At 41.8% G+C, this 20,355-nt stretch overlaps 1 protein-coding gene across 1 annotated transcript; it reads left to right on the top strand.

Moving 5' to 3' along the window:
• The first annotated feature begins 13,439 nt into the window (after window positions 1-13,439).
• LOC306959674 (uncharacterized protein) lies at window positions 13,440-19,732 on the top strand. The gene is made up of 6 exons (XM_079551850.1): window positions 13,440-13,820; window positions 14,092-14,262; window positions 14,369-14,398; window positions 15,987-16,129; window positions 19,426-19,506; window positions 19,591-19,732. The coding sequence occupies exons 2-6, from the start codon at window positions 14,142-14,144 to the stop codon at window positions 19,606-19,608; spliced, it is 393 nt and encodes a 130-aa protein (XP_079407976.1). The 5' UTR covers window positions 13,440-13,820; window positions 14,092-14,141; the 3' UTR covers window positions 19,609-19,732.
• The last annotated feature ends 623 nt before the right edge of the window (window positions 19,733-20,355 follow it).

The raw sequence follows: 20,355 nt of genomic DNA on the forward strand, positions 1-20,355 counted from the left end.
TAAGATGAGACACTACAGGCGAATACGGAGGTTCAGAATCGTGGCCTCGGATCTGGAGGTGCTGATTTGCATTCCAGTCCCTTCACACTCGGCTGCAAACTGCCCCCGTGCACGCTGAAGGTCCTGCAAACAGCAGAGATGAGATCCTGAGGTTCCCAAAACCGGACACCAAATTCTCTCCATAAAGATAATGAACAGAACTGGTGACAAAGTGCAGCCCTGGGGGAGACCAACATCAATCAATCAATCAACATTTATTTTTACGATGAAAAACATGCACTGGGAACAGGTCTGAATTAGAACCTTTTTGGGACACTGAAAGACACTTTACATGGTATTATTCATCCACTCCATACCTGATGGTGTCAAGCTGCAAAGGTCACAGCTGCGGAAGTAAGGCTGCTACAAAGGCTTCTTCAACCACTCACTTCACTCACTAACTTACCTTCACTCACTCACTCACTCACTCACTCACTCACTCACTCACTCACTCACTCACTCACTCACTTAACATAACTGTTATCATTGGGGGTATAATCTGGCCTCGGGGGGTAGGAAATAGCCTAGGCCATTTTATACCCGAGGCATGAAATGGCCCCTTTAACCCCGGGTGTAGTGCAGATGGGGGGTATACTCGAACCAAGCTCCTGCTGCGGCCATACAGAGAACGGACAGCCCTGAGCCAGAGCACCCCCTCACAGGAACTCACAAGGGACACAGTCGAACGCTTTCTGCAGATCCACAAACACATGTGGACAGGTTGAGAGAACTTCCATGAACCCACAAGCCCTCAATAGAGGGTATAGAGCTGGTCCAGTGTGTCAGCACCCTGGAGAAGTCCTTATTGGGGAGGTTGAGGAGTGTGTGCCCCTGTAGTTGATGCCCCTGTAGTTGGAACACACCCTTCGGTCACACTTCTTAAACAGAGGGGACCACCTCGATTTATGGAGGAACATTGGCTTTGTTAAAAGGTTAAACACACATCATTTCTTTGATTGAATTTGAAAGCAGAGCAGAGAAAACTGATTAGACCACAGCATGTGACTAAATTTACTCCATAAAACATAAGTACATGAATGAAAAGATAGTTCAATGTTTGAAGGTAAGACAGTCTTGTTGATTTGCAGTCAGGAAACGTAACCCTTAACAATAGCGGGGGAATATGCTAACATTTTACCAAAGGACATACTTTTCCCACCAGCTGATGATTCGGTGGAAAACAGCTGTTTTAACTCACTGAAATCGGCAGCATGTGAAACAACTTGTAAAATATTCTTTCATGATTCAGAAACAGTGATGCTTCAGGGCTACTGGCTCATGGATACAGTGATTTTAGCACCTTTCCACTGAAGACCACACATTGATTTGCTCAGAATGTTTGCACTTGGTCATAAGTAAGTGTAGTCCAACACGCTTGTCAAGTCTCTAATTTAGATAAAAACTGTATTTTTTACAACCACCAACAGGAACACATACTTATCTATTGACGCAAACTAATTTTTCTGATACGGGCCAAATCAGGGGTCAACTTGAATATACAACACTGCCGAGGCAAGCGTGGAGCAATCTCATTCCACGTCAGACTGTGGTTTTAAAGTCCATCCTTTGACTTTCACTCGCCTGTGCCGTAAGCACTTCATTCATGAATCTGTCAAACTTCGACAGTGCGAGCAGAGTAGCAATCAGCCTAAGCCAAGGGACACCCTTCGCACTCTTTCTCTGCTTTCTCTCAACCCATTCATGCTCCAAGAAACACGCTCCACCCAAAACAGTGAGTATCTCCATGGCAACGCGTGCTGTATATAGGGCAACCTGCAAGGTGTGCTCCCGTGTGTCTCCACCTCGGCAGCCTTTGAACTATGACAACAGTTGAACGTCAATGTCAGCAGATAAGGGGTTTCCCTTTTTAAAGCCTCCGTCGCCCAGGCAACATTCCTGAGTCGACAAACACTGGCCTAGACTTGAGCTGCATACCAGAGGATCTCCCAGGAAGTCCAAGCATTGCATGTTGTTGTTGATGTTGCTATAGTAGTGGCTGTGGGCCAGGGACTGTGCGCAGGTGAAAGTGGGCATGTCATCTACCTGTGTGACTACTGTTGTAGTAACGGAAGCAGTCTTTATTTAGCTTGGTAAGACGTCACAGTGCATTAGTGATCCACCCCATGAAGTGTCATCCAAGGTGCATGAATGGAAGTAACAATTATACTGGAATAAACTTTTGCTATTGCAACACAAGTTCACACTTTCACTCTGGTCGTATATATATATATATATATATATATATATATATATATATATATATATATATATATATATATATAATAGTTTTAGAGGGTTGTTAATGCAATATTTTTCAGCATTGTAGAAATGAATTGCTGTTAATGCTTCATGTGAGTTGTTCTTTGTCTTTGAGGAGTAACAGAAACATCCCATCGAGAGGGAAAATAAATATTATTAGTGTTTTTTTGTGTATTGACAAACTTTTTTTAACAGCAAAAACCGAGACATCTCAATAAACTATGCTCCTTGAACTCTTTGGGGATATCCGACTTTAGTGAGCTAACTTGTGTGTGCGCACATGGTTTGTCATGGTCACCGGGGAGGTGTGAGGCTCACAGCCGCTCAGCGCAAACATAAACTCAGTCCATCTGCATGCCTGGATCCCCTCCAACAGCAACAGCACACACAAACACACACGCCACTATATGATATCATATGGTGTCAGTGGCTACAGCAATAGACTCTTTGACGTAAATGCAATAATCGCCGCCCCCGGCAGATGTTATACATAGTGTAGCAGAGTAATGGCAAAAAATTTGGAGTCAGAACTTCGCCATAAGTTACGTGGCCACACCGTCTTTGCTCTGCCCAATCCCGTCAGACCTGGGAAGCTAAGCAGGGAAGGGCCTGGCTGGACTTGGATGGGAGACCGTTTGGGAACACCAGGAAGCCTGGTGAATGTAGTGAGTGGTGGTGGTCGAAAGGGCCGATGGCTCAGACTGGTTGCCTCGCTTCCGTCAGTTGACCCCAGGGCAGCTGTGGCTACAATAGTAGCTTACCACCACCAAGTATGGAGTGAATGAATAATGCAATGTAAAGTGTCTTTGAGTGTCCAGAAAAGCGCTTTATAAAACAAATGCATTATTGCTAAAAGAAAAGCAACAACAAACAAGAAACAGTGATTACAATTACATAGCTGACAGACTGAACATGAGACTAGTTTTGTTATAAAATTGTTAAACTGTGTCGTGTGAGTTATGCAGAAAACCATAAAGACCATGAAGCACTGAAAACATTGATGAAGCTGAAGCTCATGACCCCACATGGGTTCAATAAAAAGGTATTGTGTGTTCTAGCAGCTTCATCCTTCAACTACCTTGACCCTCTGTTGGCTTCATATTGATTTGTTTATTTCCATATATTATGTTTTCATAGTTTCTTTTCCCATTTGCTGGAAAGTTGAATCATGTTGTTTTGAGTAATGCCGTGTAGTAGACTGCCAAAGTGAAAATACTTCTCTCTATGCCAAAGATTTGCCTTGGAAACCGCGCAGAGCCGTGGCATGGATCTTCCCGACGCCCTCCTTCCAGCTCTAACAGGACGGTGTCCACACATGTGCACTTCCAGACCTACACCATGCGCACTGATGAGAACCTTCATTTGGTTTCAATTGTAACTTCAGAGGTGGCTCAGTTTCTTCAACACGACTGGGAAAAACGAAAAGACAAATGACGCGCTACGTGTTACCATAGCAGCATAACTAGCTTTTGAGTCCACTGTCACTACAAAAAAACAACAGAATGGAGAAATGCACGTGAGAGAGATTCTAGGAGCTTATTTGATGGGGCTCTGCATATACAAACAGAACATTTTGAAGATTGGATGCAGGCCAGCGGTATTAAAGCAAAGCCTTGCCTTGCTCTGTACCTATGTTTCTCGTTTCTAACAAATTGAAAATGTTTTGAAAAGAGACATCTTCAACTAATTATGCCTTGTGGGGTTGTCTGCTAGGTCTGAGTTGCCAGGATACAAATAAAAGCAGTGGATTCCCAGCTGTATATACTATACAGTTAACCATCCATCAAACTCATCCCATCTCCTCGGGATCCCCGCGCTTTCACTTTGAACGTGTGGTTGCAGGCCAAAACAAAGAGGGAAAAAATGTCAAATGTTTAAAATCTTGTCATGACTTTCCTCTTATCAGACATGCAGACAGCGAATACATACAGATTATTAGAGCCACATTGCACTTGAGCCTCGCAAGTTGCACCAAGTGTTATTTAGTGCAGGACTGAGTAGATTACATCTGTTTTTCTTTAATCAAACAAGGTTTTTGTCAAATGTGGGAACAGTGAACTTGGTGTCATTCATACATTATTAACATGAAAGGAAAATTACATCTCACGCTTTCTCTCACAGACAGTCTTTATAGCTGGTTTCAAACCTGTTTGTGGAAGCGTGTTTAATGACTTAATGAAAGCAAGTATCAGAACAGGTTGCATTGTGTTCTCCACTCATCTTGATTTCACTGCAATGCAAACGATACGTATTAGACAGAACTCTGTGTTTACTGACAGTTACCTAAGACCTAGAAAATGTCAAAACTTTATCAAGCATTTCTATCTCCACAGAAGAGTATCAACAAAACAAAAACACATCATGTTAATCTCACTTCAAAGTAGGCTTTTTCCAAGCGGGCAGCCTACTCCACATGAGTCATCCAGAGGTTTCACAGGTTTTACAAGTTTCATGTTAAAGATACAAGGATCCTGGTCCAACAAGTAGGACCAAACAAACAGTCTAGTGCGTTGTCAGGGCAAACTTTGATCATAATCCTCTTCTGACTTCAACTCAACAGACTGAATCTTCGTTACCAGTGTTATGGCTAGATCAAAAATGCACCGGACAGACTGAAACATATATATATATTAGGAAAGTTTACTCTATGTATCCTCAATGTTGTTTATTGACGTTAAGCATTGGCTCTCATTGTTGAGTGCAGTCAAGAAACCACTACAGCTGCATCTATAGTTGGTTCTGTTGTTTCATGCTTTTACAAAACATGAATGTAACCAAACAAAGATACACAGCACACAAAAACTGTATCAATGATATGATGTTATGAGAAACCTTTCTGTCTGCACCTGAATATGAGCAGCACACTGCACGGGCTGTTGTACAACATGCTCTGCTTCCATCTAGTGTTAGGATAATGTCACTGTAAATGTAAAAAGAGAAAGAAGAGGAAAACAGCAGTTGGAATGATCACTATCTGTTCAAAAGAGGGTTTTCAGGGGCTTTAATTACTATTTCAGAGTAAAGGATATCCTCATCCAAGTCTTTGTGATTGTTACACATTACAGTCACAGTGTGTTGATCAGTTTGATCAAGTTCACCGGATGAATAGTGTTTCATCAGTGCAACAGTGAACAATAATGGCATTGTTTCTGACAGGATAAACTGAATAAGTCCAGAAGCATCTTCTCCATCACTATCAGTTTCTCAGTTTCATCTTCCCTCAATTGAGAGTCAATTCTGAGAATAAAAATAGGCCTATTGATGTAAAATAGATGTGATTTCTGTACTTCACTTCTACTCATGATTTAAGCCAAATATATCTATATATACCTATATCTATTCTGAAAAGGTACCAGTACCCATACTACCACTGCTAGCAGCATGTCCTTAAAGTCAAAGTTCAAATAGTTCAAAATGCAGCTGCAAGATTGTTAACGCAAACAGTCTCCTGTGTTGAGTCTAGAATCAAATTTAAAATCCTACTCCTCGCATTTAAAGCCATAAAGGGTTTGGCTCCGATCTATCTCCAAGATACTATCGTTCCATATCGGCCAACCAGAGCACTCCACTCTCAGAACTCAGGGACTAGTGATTCCTCGGGTCTCGAAAATCCCTGTAGGAGGCAGAGCCTTTAGCTCCAAGCTCCGGTTTTATGGAGTAAACTCCCAGCTCACGTTTAAGAAACAGACACATACAGCGGGAACCATATGTTTACGTACTTCATAAAAAGACACATTTGCATTTTCTCTCACTGTCTGACATGAAACCAGAATTAACGTTTATTTTTATAGGTCAATTAGTATTTTAAAAAACATTTATATTCATCAAATGAGAGATATAATTTTCTACACAATTTTCATTACTTTTTACAAAACCGAAAGTACACTACACACAATACACTAAATTACTAACCCTTCAAACATTTTGGGAAAGCCCAGATGACCTTGGAAGCTCATGTCTGGATCATCCTTGGGTGTAATTTCAAGACACTTGAAGGTTCAGGTTCATTGTTTAAAACAATGATGGAAATGACATCATGCAGATCAGACAGAAGGCGGGTTCTGTGTCCCAGAGATGAACGTGCTGTGTCTAAAATGTGAATATTAACCCAAGAACAAAAGACCTGGTGAAGATGCTGAACCTGGTATGAGTTTGTCATTATCCAGAGTGAAACAAGTCCTGTACCGACACGGACTGAGAGGGAAGAAGCTCTTACTCCAAAAGAAAGACAAAAAAAAGTGAATCCAGTTGAAAATGTATGGGCAGAGCTGAAGAGGCACGTGAACGCAAGGTTGCTACAAATGTGTCTGTTACACCAGTTCTGTTTGGACGAATGGACCAAAACTTCTTCTAACTATTGTGAGAAGCTTGTGGAAGGAAATCCAAAACATTTGACCCAAGTTATACAGCTTAAATGCAATTAAACAGTATGCTACCAAATATTAATGAAATGTATGTAAACTTTTGGTGTTGTAACACAGAATTGTGTAGAAAATGATATCTCTCATTCGATAAATATAAATATTTTTTAAAATTCTAATTGACCTATAAAAATAAATGTTAATAAATGTTTCTTTGTATAAAGTGTATGTAAACATATGTTGTACCTCTTTGACTCAGCTTATGATCAGGTCAGGTAAAGCTCTGACCCACAGCCTAAAGCAAAGTCGTGTTAGGAGAAACCCTGCTGGGGAAGTACAGTACACTGAGCGCTATCCTCTGGTCCTTCTTACTGCAGACTTTCTCTTATTATGATACAATATTTCTTTGATCTGAAGTCTGAGGTCATTGCTATCACATGGTGTCCCCTGTCCCACTCCCCCTGTTTCAGATGGTGGGTTGTTGGTGTCGCCGTCTTCAGCCCTGTCCACGGAGGAACGGAGGAACCCCCCTCCTACAGGGACTGGACAATACGAGCTGAAGCTCCAACAAGGACTGGACGGTCTGCGATCTTGGCCCGTCTGATGAGGGCCTCCCATCAGCCCTGAGTCACTATAGCCTGTCCGTCCATGGGAGTGGATCTCTCCGTCTGTGGTTCTCCCCAAGGTTTCTTTTTTCTCCCACTGGGTTTTTGAGTTTTCCTCGCCGTGTCAGAGAGTCTAAGGACAGGGGACACGTACGCGGCTCGTCACCTGCTGCAGACGCTTATTTGGACAATATGTTTGCCTGATTACTTCATTTGCCTGAACATTGTCTTGTTTCTTGTTTTGTTTTGTTTTGTTTCATTGCTTTAATGTTTGTACAGTCCTGTGAGGCAACTCCTGTTGTCATGTTGGGCTATACAAAACAATTGATGTGTGGCATCAGCCTTTCCCTTACAGAGTTACATTCATCATTTAAAAAACAAAAATGCTTCTACATCTTATCTTTCAAGCTTAAAGGTGTATTACGGAACTTTTTAATGAAAAAACAAGACACTAGATACTTGATATTGGTACACATTTGACCTATTAGTGACTCAGTGACCGTATTGGTGGTTAGTGCGAACTCTACTCCAGGATCAATGTTTTTTGGGGGTTCTGGAGGAAGAAACCATCTCCATTGACGTGTGCATAACCACGTAGAGGTTTCCATCAGCACAAAAAGGCCAAATACGCATCAAATATCAAGTTTGTTTGATTTTTCACAGACAAAGTTCCACAATGCACCTGTAATAACTGAAGCTCCATTGGCTAAACGATGACACTATTAGCTATTGTTAGACAGATTACATGCATTCACTCCTGCACCCATTTTCTTTGTAACATCCACCAACACGCTATCCATGACTAACCAACAGTCATGTCCTGCCAACAGTCTGAGTCAACACATGGACTGTGTCCTGTCCAACACACCAGGAATGAAAAATTACAGAGCATTTGAAACATAAATGCTTTGGAAGAAACAAACAGGTATAAAATACAGAAGCTGTACAAAATAATACATTGTAAGCAATCTTAGACCTCCAGCCTTAAAGGAACAGGCCACCGTTTTTCCATGCTGTGACATGTTCTTACCTGAGCTTAGACGAGTTGATCCGTACCTGTCTGGTCTTTGTGCCCGTGGATGAGCGTGGTAGCTTCCAACTTCACCCCCGTTTGGAGCTGTTGGAATATGTTGGGAGAGGCTAAATACTAACAACATCTTTGGTCATTTTGCGTGACTGAGTGCACGCACAAAGACCAGACAGGTACGTTTCAACTCATCTAAGCTCAGGCAAGAACATATCTCAGTATGAAAAAACAGTGGCCTGTTCCTCTAAACTTTAGGCACCGGGGTACTGGTATCATGACCTTCCTGGCCAATAATGTCATTATATAATTGACCTTAAATGCTATCTTGCAACCCTTTTTCAATGATATATACTACTGAGGACTCACTCAGCATAGTGGAAATCCTTTTCATTCCAAACAAAGTGCATGTGGAGCACATTCTACCTCCTCAAACAACACAGCAGAGGATCAACTTGGTAACTCACATAATCTTTACATGTGGAAACTTTCCAACGAGCCCACCATGTTTTACAGTTTGCTGCCATGTGACTGTGTCCTGTGGGGTTTTCTGATCAATGGCTCATGATATTCTCTGTAGAGGTCGGTGGGTTCACGTGCCTTTACAAGCTTCATGCAACAGGTGGCGCCACTAACCTAGGATAAAATTGCTCAATAATATGTCATGACTTGATGTTAAGCTTCTGTAAATAAAATAAAGACTGTATGCTCAGTCCCTCACAAAGTGTGTTATAATTTAAATCATTTATATTATTTCTCTATGTGAGCAGTTGGACAAATGTGCTTAACATATTAGCTTCATCTGACATTTTCATTATTAAAAGTTCTACAGTCCATTCGTTAAACACTGTACTCACTGTTAGAGGTTATAACATTAGGCGAATGTTCCGAATGTTGAGAATGAAACGTTTGATGACACACAGGCTGCAGGGATGAATCATTAAAATCACTTATATGACGGAGAAGGTGAATCACCGTTTTTTTGTTTCCATAATCTTATGTGTTCATTCATAATTTAATGTCTTCAATAAGAACCGCACTGTATCACGACGACGTGTGTAAACAGGCAGCAACCTCCCGCTCTCGTGGTTTTGTTTGTTTTTTTGCCTTTTTCTGTGAACTGCATTTGTAGTTCCTGGGTTCTGCACTGTTTTGCTGGTGCTTTTGTACATCTTTGTTGTGTTTTTGTGGGTTCGGTGGCTTTTTTTTTTACTGCAAAGAGTCCATAATGGTCCTGAAGTAAAATAAACTAAAAGCTTACTTATGAGCTGAACCCATTTGAGACCTACACATTTCTTCCTCTCAAACACTGAAGAGGCACCAAGAGTCTCTCACACCTGCAGCACAGTGGAGGCGTCACAAGAGGCGCTACAGGAAACAAAAAAGGGACAAACAAGGAGGTATCTGGACAAGACTCACAGCCTTCTTCACTAAGCCTTCTATCCCTATTGCTCTGGCTAATGGACCTTCACTGGACAATGAAACAGATTAACTGCTAAGCTCTTTCCAGAAGACGATGAAAGACTTGTGGAGCGGAGGGAGCTGCGCAGGAGAAAAAGGAAGGAGGAGCTGACCAGTGCAGGACACCACGCTCTGAAACAGGGACAAGCCCAGGAGACGGTGCACTGTTTCAGAGGATCACTGAAGGCAGTAGCCCGGTTTCCGCTACTTCCAAAAACATGCAGGTCAGGTTGGCCCACAGTGGCAGCGCGGCTCAGTGGGAGCGGCTCAGGACTAACACCTGAACACTATTTCCTTGTACGGTTGTACAATGACAAACAAACCTGCAGCCTCTATGGGAGGAGCAGGTGCTAAAGAGGCTAAATGCTGTTGTGTGCTCAGAGTTTTTGCTCATGCCTTCTGGATGTCGTTTTTATTTTTTTATTTACTTTTTACGAAACGGAACACTGAGTGAAAATGGAGTATTTATTAAGAACATAGACCTTTTGAAAAGTGCTCTATTTTTATTGTTATGGACTATTGTCTTCTTGAGCCTCTACTCTTGCCTGAACTGTTGGGAGTGGCACACAGTGACTGTTTGTGAAATGTTCTGAGGTTTACTTCAAATGAATTGCCCATTTAAGATCAATAAAGTTTTCTGAATCTGAATTTCTAAACCTTTGACTGACACTGTGTATGGTCAGATTTTAGACCAGAGCATGTTATCATGGATAAGTCATGTACCCTGTATGTAGTTACATATTTTCAGTGTTTTCATCGTCAATCATTTTGTCTGAAATTTGGCTGACAGAGGAATTGTGAATTCTCTTGCCCAATGCAAAAAACAAAACAATAAACAAGACAGTTCAGGCAAATGAAGTGTCCAGGCAAACATAATGTCCACATTGGTGGTGAAAGCAGGTGGTGACGAGCCTCATGTGTGTCATATGTTTTCAGTGTTAAAAAGAGAATAGAGGACATAGCTCTTATTAAAGCTGGTAGTTTGATGGAGCCTGTGGGCTGCATGTCCTGGTGCGCCTGGGCTCACAGCTCTCTGTAATGAGGCCACTTGTCCCCTGAAGCTGCTGATAAATGACACAGGCCATAATGGTGCTGGTCTATAGCCATGACTGACAGTGCTGTCAGATTGAGCTGGTATGATCGATATGTAATCACACGTGTAATATGTTGGAAATTGCAAATAGATTGAGACTAAGGTTGGAAACACAGTAAATGTTTGCTTCCATGACAACGTTGACACCTCTACAACTAAAACAATCACATTGCCTTTTCCACAGTCATACAATGCCATTTCTGAGAATAGGCAGCAGGGGCAGAGTGATGGTTTTTCTCTGTTGGGTCAGGAGTAAAAGACAAAACTACTGTCCATGTATTACTTCAACAAACATCACAGCTTTTTTTCTTAAAATTACATTTGCAAATGTTGCCACACCTTTTTTTTTTCTATTTGTTTTGGCAAATCAATACAAGCACTTTCAATATGAGATTTTAATGATATTCCTCTCTGAAAGGCAGCCTCTACTCACCGCATCTCATCAGTCTGTGAGAGTGACCACGGGGGATGATTCACAAGCAGAAAACAGCAACAGTTCTCTCCCTCAATTGGATTTTACGCAACAGTAGTAGACACGTTGCCATCTGTGGGGTTTGTTCATAAAAATGATACTCCATCCAGTCCTGACGCACGAGGCATGTTACCATTTTAATAGAAACCCTTACATACACACAGATATGGGACAGTAAGAATGCTATTTAACTTTGGATCTGAAGAAACATAATGGTCAGTGAAGACCCCAGACAATTACAGCCTAAGGTCAAAGAATCACATTTCCTCCAAGGTTAGCCTTAATCATTCATGGCTGCCTCATCAATAAATACTGCTCAGAATCAGTAAATTCCCTTGTGGAAAGCGGAATCATCCAGGGTTGGAATCATCATGGACAACAGGCATTGTTCATGAACCACAGCATAAAAAAGGGAATATGTGAACCGATATGTTCCTTGATCCAGCCATGTCTAGCCAAAACTTAATAATAAATCCTAACATAAAGGAAATATAATAAATATTCAGAGTCTATTTACGTCAATATTGTGACATTTGTTATTATATTAAGTGTTTAATTACACTTAGTTACTTGCCCTGCCCCTGATCATGTGTTAGGGGTATGAGGGTTAGGGACGACAAATGTAAGTTGTGTTTCATTCACACAGATCTTACACATATTTTTAGAAACTAGAAGGCGCTCTAACCTGGAGATGGCAGACAGGTTAGCTTATCTCTGGGGTTGGTGCATCCTGTGGTTGTATTCACACACTGACATGCACGCACCTCATGACTAAATCCTCTTAACTGGTCTGGATCTAGGACTGACAGAGAATGCACTGGGTGATAACTAGTAATCATAATAAGTAAGTTCTTTATTTACGAAATTGTGTTCAGGTGTTAGGTTAGGTTAGGTTAGGTTAGGTTAGGTTAGGTTAGGTTAGGTTAGGTTAGGTTAGGTTAGGTTAGGTTAGGTTAGGTTAATTTAATTTATTTGTACCCTTGGGTAAATTCGTCTTGCAATTCTGAGAACTAGTCGACACATTAAAACACATTATACATACATAAAACATCACACATATTTAAATATAAAACTTGTAAGTGCTCCAGATACTAACAGGATGTGCCTTTGGTACAGAAACAACTGAAGTTTAAGCCACTTGACAGTAACAAAGATAAAAAAGCCGTGTCAGGGCCAATTTGATCCAGACTTGTTCATAAAGGAAAGGGCAGCGGGAACAAAGCTTTTCTTAAAACGGTTTGTGTGGCTCATTGGCATCAAAAACCAGACGGAAGCAATCGAAACTCTGAGTGCAAAGGATGCTCTGAGTCTTTTGCGATGCTTCGTGCCATCTTCTCTAACTGTCTATCATGCAGAAAGTCCAAACTGGTCTGAGGCTGGCCAATGACTTTATTTGACCACTTGACCAACTGTTAGTCCTGAGCCACTGCGACTGAGCCACGCTGCCACTGTGGGTCAACCTGACCAGCATGTTTCTGGAGGTCGGGGAACCCATAGCACCTGGAGAAAACCTGGCTGCCTTCAGCCTCATCTGAAACAGTGCAGCGCCTCATGGGTCCCTGTTTCAGAGCGTGGTGTCCTGCACTGATCAGCTCCTCCTCCTGCGCAGCTCCCTCCGCTCCACAACAGTCTTCACCATCTTCTGGGAAGAGCTTAGCAATGAATCTGTTTAATTCTCCTGTGAACGTCCATCAGTCAGAACAGGGGGCATGTGTGGCTTAGCTGTGAGTCTTGCCCGCATACCTCCCCGTTTGCTTGTACAGTAGTGTGTTTGAGAAACTGCGATCTTAATGCATGAAGGCAATTCAAAGTGCTTCACAGTTGCATAAATTCCAAGAAAACAGATACAATCAACAGTGCATTGAGTGAATAGAGTGTAACTGTGTGGTTCATTCTGTCACGTGGGAACCTTGAAATGGTGGGAACACGTGACCATGGTGCTTTAACACCGTCTTTAATTGACAGGTGCATTGACAAGGCCAAAGCGTCCGCTGCACCTACACGCAGAAGAGTGTAGAGAATAACCCACCCACAGAAAACCGCTACGTAACCTATAGGGTGTGTGCGCGCGCGTGTGGATTCTTTCATTACATATGGGAACTTCAAAGTCACTTGTCAAGTCCCTGCATGTTGCACGTCCACACACTAATGAAGTCAGACATTTCGAGGTGCACAGCTAATTGCAGTGTCGCCTTTACGCACCGGGCGCCTCCATAACAATACGCCTGTGTGTGTGTTGGATACGGGAGTAGCATCACGCTCTCCCATTGCTCCTCTGCGCTCTTCTTCCCCGCTTCCCCGTCCGTCAGGAGGCGTATAAAGGGCTAGGAGGTGTCTGTCCAACCCGGTGCGCCCTTCCGTCTGCTCGTCTGTCCTACTCCCTCCACGGCACACAGTGGATGAGCGGAGTAGTTTTGAAACAATAAACAGGTTTTGCCGCTCGTCTTCGGCGTTCGTGGCTCGTTGTGTCATTCCGGAAATTTCTCCTCAGAGTTGAAGCAAACAGGTGCGTACATCATTGTCTTATCACTCTCCGGGTTCTCTTTCCTTTAAAAAAATGGGGTTTGCGTGCGTAAGTTTACTAACAGGCGGGCGGATGGTCTTGGTACTTCGGATGTGCAATTCCTACAGGTGGGATTTCAGTGGACGCGAAAGCTGCTCACATGAGGGATTAGGACAATCATTATTTGAGGATTAAACACCACCAATTGTACCATTGCTCTGTGTATTAAAACAAAAAATGTGACACGGGTGCTTTCTCTCATTTCGCCCCACAGCTGCGTGTCTCTGCGTGCGAGTGCGTTATTTCGGAGCCAATCAAGCAGACATGGACGCGATAATGAAGGGTCTCACCAAAGCCAAGGATGGAGTCGCTTTAGCGGCGGAGAAAACCAAGCAGGGAGTGACTGAAGCCGCCGGGGCCACGAAAGACGGGGTGATGTTTGTAGGTGGGTGTGCTGCCATTGTTGGTGCCAGTGGGTCCTTTAGTGGGGGGGGATATACAAGGACACACACAGGGGGATGTGAATTCATTAAGTATTCATTGTGTTTCAGGATCAAAGACTATGGATGGAGTCTCAACAGGTAACGCAGACTTTACTCCAATGAGTGTGCTTTTTTACTGTGATTAGTGTTGGATGTGCCTTTATTCAGGAATTATGGCATGAAATGTCCCACGCCCAGATAAATACTGAGTATTGCATCATAATAAGCTGGTGTGAAAATTGCTACTTTCATTTAGTGAGTTTAGGAAACTGCATACTTTGGTTGACTACCGTGCACATGTTTTCTGATCATCCATACTATTCTCCAGTCCGGATGAATCTTTTACTTAGAAAGGGTATTTGATGTAATGTTTGTCAGCTGATATTTGCATTGGAAACACATAAAGAGGACCTTAATGTGTTTTTCCCACTTTGCTGTGGCGTTATTTACATGATCAACACATTTATTTCCATAAAGACTGGACTAAAACTAAATTCAAATCAAATCAGTCGGTGTTTTGTGTCAAAGCAGAGGCGAGAACCAATTCACTCGGTGTCATATTTCTGTTCGATTACTCCCCGTGGGCGCCCGGCGTTGTGTTTATTGGTTACACACATGCAGAATTCCGCCGAGAGTTTTCAGGGAAGTAAATGTGCCCCATTGTTGTGGCTCAGATTTCTGTCGAGCGAGTTAGGGCTGAACGAACTACTGGCTGTTGGGCCCAAGGCGTCGGCTGTAGATGACGACGTGTTCAAACCCTTATCATTCACATTTATCAAGCAGCTTCATTCTGACCATTTCTCTATAGATTCTGTCAAGTAAAGCAGTATATTCAAGGAAATAACATCAATTAACAATACAAGGATGTAAAGGAAATATCATTAAACCAGACCTTGAAATGAGCACAATTACAAGTGCATTCTAGCAGTAAATGTATTGGCCCTTTGTCTTTTATACAGCACCATTTAATTGAACATTTGAAACCGCATTCATGCAAACTTGAGCTGATGTGTTTGGTGAGGGTTTTGCAGTTGCTTCAGGACAATATGTTTCACATGCTTCTGCAGGGCGTTGACATGTCACCTCTAATGAGCAGGATTTGGCATCAGAGCATTAGATTCTACCCACTTAGTATGAGCACGTTTAGATTGTATGTCACCAGTTTATTTTGGTCGAACTGGTCTGGTATGGAATTTGTCGAGGGACGTTAAATCTGTAGGGAATATCTCCACAGTGGAGGCTCCGCCCGGTGCCGGAAATCCCGTTCTAAATCTCAAGAGACTTTCTGAAAATTTCAAATATTAAGAATTTGAGGTGAAACCCTACAGCTATTTAGATTTAGATCTTAGTTTTGTTCCTGGCTCCAGGGGTTGAGCCTTGTCTGTTGAGCTCTACGGCTGGTCTAATAACACTCCCACTCCCACTTCTTTCTTCTTTCTTCTTTCTTCTTTCTTCTTTTTCTTTCTTCTTCTTCTTCTTCTTCTTCTTCTTCTTCTTCTTCTTCTTCTTCTTCTTCTTCTTCTTCTTCTTCTTTCTTCTTTCTTCTTTCTTCTTTTTCTTTCTTCTTCTTCTTCTTCTTCTTCTTCTTCTTCTTCTTCTTCTTCTTCTTCTTCTTCTTCTTCTTCTTCTTCCTCTTCCTCTTCCTCTTCTCCTTCTCCTCCTCCTTCTTCTTCTTCTTGTCCTAAAGTTGCTGGTAAGACGGTGACTGGAGTGTCTCAGATGGGCGGAGCTGTTGCTACCGGGGTTGCAGCTGTGGCCCACAAAACTGTGGAGAGCGCCGGCACTATCGCAGCAGCCACGGGACTGGTCAAGAAGGATCCAGCTAAACAAGTAAATAACAATTCATCATTAATGTTTCAACAGTTTCATGATTTTCGTATCCGAGTGAAATACTTTTCCCTTTTCACACATTTTTGCATCTTGGGTTTTTCCATTGTTGTGGATTGTGCTAAGTTTATCGTCTCTCAGAGCTCTACTGACTCAAGGTTTGATCATAAGGCCGTCAAAAACGTGCAATACGATTTATTCCACAACCCACTGAAAATGACCTTTTTTGACTAGATAGCTAGAAGTTAATGGTTGTGTGAAGCCATTTGTGGTGAAACAACTAAGTTTGCTCTGTTTAAATCACAATGAAAAAAGAAACTACCAAACAGACCCTGATCAAAATTTTATAAACCACAGTTCTTAATACAGTGTATTTCCCCCTTTAACATCAACGACAGCTTTGATTATTTTGTGGCAGTGGATGAGCCTCTTTATTTCCTCGGATGGTAAAACTGGCCTTTCTTCTTGTCAAAAAGCCTCCAGTTCCTGCAAATTCCTGGGCCGTCCTGCATGAACTGCATGTTTGAGATCTCCCCAGAGTGGCTCAATGATATTGAGGCTGAGACTGAGATGGCCATTCCAGAGCCTTCACTTTATTCTGCTGTAGCCAATGAGAGGTCGACAAGGCCTTGTGCTTTGGAGCGTTGTCATGGTGCATCCCATGTGCAGCTCCAGGCTGATGAGTGACACTTTTCGCCCAGTATTCTTTAATAAGATGCTGCTTTCATCCTGAAATCTGTTTTCACCTAGTCCCCTGTAGCTCACACATCCCTAAAACATCAGTGATCCAGCTCCATGTTTCACTGCAGGAATGGTGCCCCGTTCAGCACAGGCCATCTGGACTCCTCCAAATGTAACGTTTATGGTTTGGGCCAAAAAGTCTCATTTTGGTTTCATGATTCCAAATGACACTGTTTCAGAAATGTTGAGGCTTGTCTCTGTGCTGTTTGGCGTATTGTAAGTGGATACTTTGTGGCATTTGTGTAGTGTAATGGCTTTCTTCTGGCGGCATGGCTCAGTCATCAGTGCATCTCGAAACCACTATGCCACTCTTTTCAGGGACTCCTGTATTTCAGCTGACGTTTTAGCGCATATTATCAGGCCAAGTATGTGAACTTTTGATCAGGGTTATTTTGGAAGTTTCTTTTTTATTATGATTTAAAAAGAGTAAACTCAGTTGCTTGAGCATAAATGGCTTCACATAATTACAAACTAAGATATCTTTTATATTCTTTGAAATAGTCAAAAAGGGTATGCAAATTACATTCAGGCTCACACAATGGTTGAATGGTTAAAGGGTTAAATCCTTTCCTGACAACTCATTTCTCAGGACACCGTAAACGTTTGTTGATCTGCTCAATTTCCTGTATCTTAATTAGCCACGGAGCATGTCGGTATCTGCTGTTGCAGATTCTCTTGAGACATAGATTTCCTTTAATTAGCTCCAGTTTGAAAGAATAATGTTGAATTCTATAATACTACTTAGTGAATGCCATTAGAAAAAGTAACAAATCTCTTTGTGGAGCAGACAGTGTTTAATGAACAGATCTAATTAATGATAAAATCGACTCAACTTTAGTTTTGTTCTGGAAAAGGGAGAGGTGCAATTGAACTCCTATTCTCTTTAGCTTTGTCCTTAAGGTTTAGCACTTTTCAAACGTACGGCGGTGTGTTTTTCTCGCTCCTACTCCATATGCAGATAAAGACTATCCCTGCCCCAAGTGTAGTTGCTGCTGACACAATTCCACCTGGAGTGAGACCAGCCTCATTAAGAGACACAGAGCAAAATGGACGACCAAACAAACGGAACAAAAGGAACCCTTTGAGTTAGACAGAGACAGACGTGAGGAGACGTTCTATGTGGGTTTACAGCAACACAGTGATGGCCTGTTATCATTCACCATCTTCAGCAATCCAGACTAGCAATAAATGTCATTAATATTCACTTGATTTTAAAAATGTATGCTAGGTTGAAAGGCCATCTACGCACACACAAAGTAGCAAACAGAAGCTGTCAGGATGCCGGGGTGGCCATTACATTAGATGAATCTGCTCATCTCGGTGTTTACCTCATTTATTTGCTGCTGTCATTCGTCATTGGGTGTGAGAGCGGCGTGAAGTTGCTAAGCACGACTGAAGACAATTCATCGCATTGTCTTCAGCTTTTAATGAGTTAATAATACAGTGTGTCATAAACGGAATGAAAATGGCTAAACTAAAGTGTTCTGATGGCAGTGACCGAGAATATACCTCGACACTTGGCTTAGCTACAGCCACTACTGTATTCTCACACAGTTATTTATTTTATTTTTATTTTAGTTTCTAAGCCGCCGGCAGAAAGTGACATAGAAGAACATGGTTGGCACGGCAACAGTTTAAAGTGGTTTACCTTCTTCTATGTCACTTCCTGTCGGTTTCCAATAAGGAAGTGAAACTATAAACATCACAAAAATGGTCGAACTAAAGAAAGCTGGGAACAATCTTTAGCAAAATCTTAAATACAATTGTGTTAACTATGTTTTAGCAATAATTGTGTCTAATGTGTCATATGCCCTTTAAGAAGGTCACTACAAAGACAGTGGGCGATAAATCCATATTTAAGATATATCGACATATTTTTAAATGAGATATTAATTCAGATAAGCTATTAAGTTAATCTCAAGCCGATTTTTAAACAAGTGTATCTTAAACTGAGCACTTTATGTTGTTATCTCTTTATATATAAATGCTGCCCTCGGATAAAATAGCCTATAAAATAAAACAGGTCATTGTTTTTCTTAGATTTTTTTTTTATTTAAATGTGCAACTTATGGACCTTTGTTATACAGTTTTATGTTTACATTTTATAGTGCGTTTTCAATAAAACTACTCGTATTTGATCTAACATTTCATTTCACAGCTCTCACTTTGCAGGAAAAAATATCGGGATATATATTGTATATCGATATTCAACCTAAATATATGGGGATGTGACCTTTGGGCCATATCGCCCTGAAAGACGGTGCATAATGTTCAGTGATCCTGTCCTTCATAATGGCTGCTTCATACATTGGCTTTGTTTGTATTTGTTTGCTCACACAAATAAGGTTCGAGTTATTTTTGCATATCCAACTCACACAGCGCATCGACATGAGAGCTTTACAGCCGATATGCCAGTGTGATCCCTAATTTGAAAGCCAAGTAGCAGGTTAACTTGTCTCTTTTAGCTCACCCATGCTTTTGATTTGGGATAGGGATGAACAGGACCTTTTACTTTTTGTTTTGTTGTAGACTGTGCTCTCACACTCCTCTTCTCTTAGGGGACTGATGATGATGCAGCAGCAGTACCGGACGCAGCAGAGTCACCTGTGGACGCAGACACACCTGAAGCGACAACAGAAGTAAGAGGGTTATCCTTCTATAACATTCATACATTACTAATTACTAACCCTTTATCAACGTATGGAAACATGTCTGTCTTTCAGGAGGACACTGATGACTAAAATGGTCCCAGCTGAAGATTTGTCACTGAAACATTCCATGTTGCTCTGCCAAGTCCCGTTGTGCCTCGTCTGGTCTCGATGAAGTCTGTACCTGTTCCTGTGTGTGTAGTGTGTGATGTAAAAACAGTCATGGCGAGTGTGTTTGTCTGTGCCTTCAGCACATCAGTCCTGAGCCGAGTCTCAGGGTGTGCAGCGTCCGCACCAGCTGTCGTTCCCAGTGCCTCCCTCCCACTGAGGATACCACCTGGTCTCTGCGGCTGTCACATGTGGCTTTCTTAATAACTCAAATATGGAAATATACTACACCCGAAAGCACCTAAGTGTCTCAATATAAATGTACAATGTAACTGCTGTCAAGCAAAATGATAATCTATTTTTACTGGTTTACTGTCACTGTTTAGGTGGACTATTAAGTGCTAAGCTACTTGCTGTTTGGAACCTCTGAGCATAGACTGCTATGTGGAAAGCATGGATCACTGTTCAGAGCAAAGCTGAATAAAAGAAACTGTACAAACTGTTGCCATGGTTACTGTAATGTGCAAACAAAAATGATTAATTACTATATTTAATGTAGATTTTAATGAACTGTTTTCAGGAATGGCCTCAGTGTTTTATTTATGTCACAACCAGAAAGTATGAGAAACATGAAGAGGGTTTGTGTGAAAACGATTCTTTGGTAGATGTCTCAGATAGCATCATCAATAACGTGTCTACATGTAGCACATGGTACTATATAAGCCATGTACA

Source organism: Gobius niger (assembly GCF_951799975.1).
Source record: "Gobius niger genome assembly, chromosome: 2".
Lineage (NCBI taxonomy): Eukaryota > Metazoa > Chordata > Actinopteri > Gobiiformes > Gobiidae > Gobius > Gobius niger.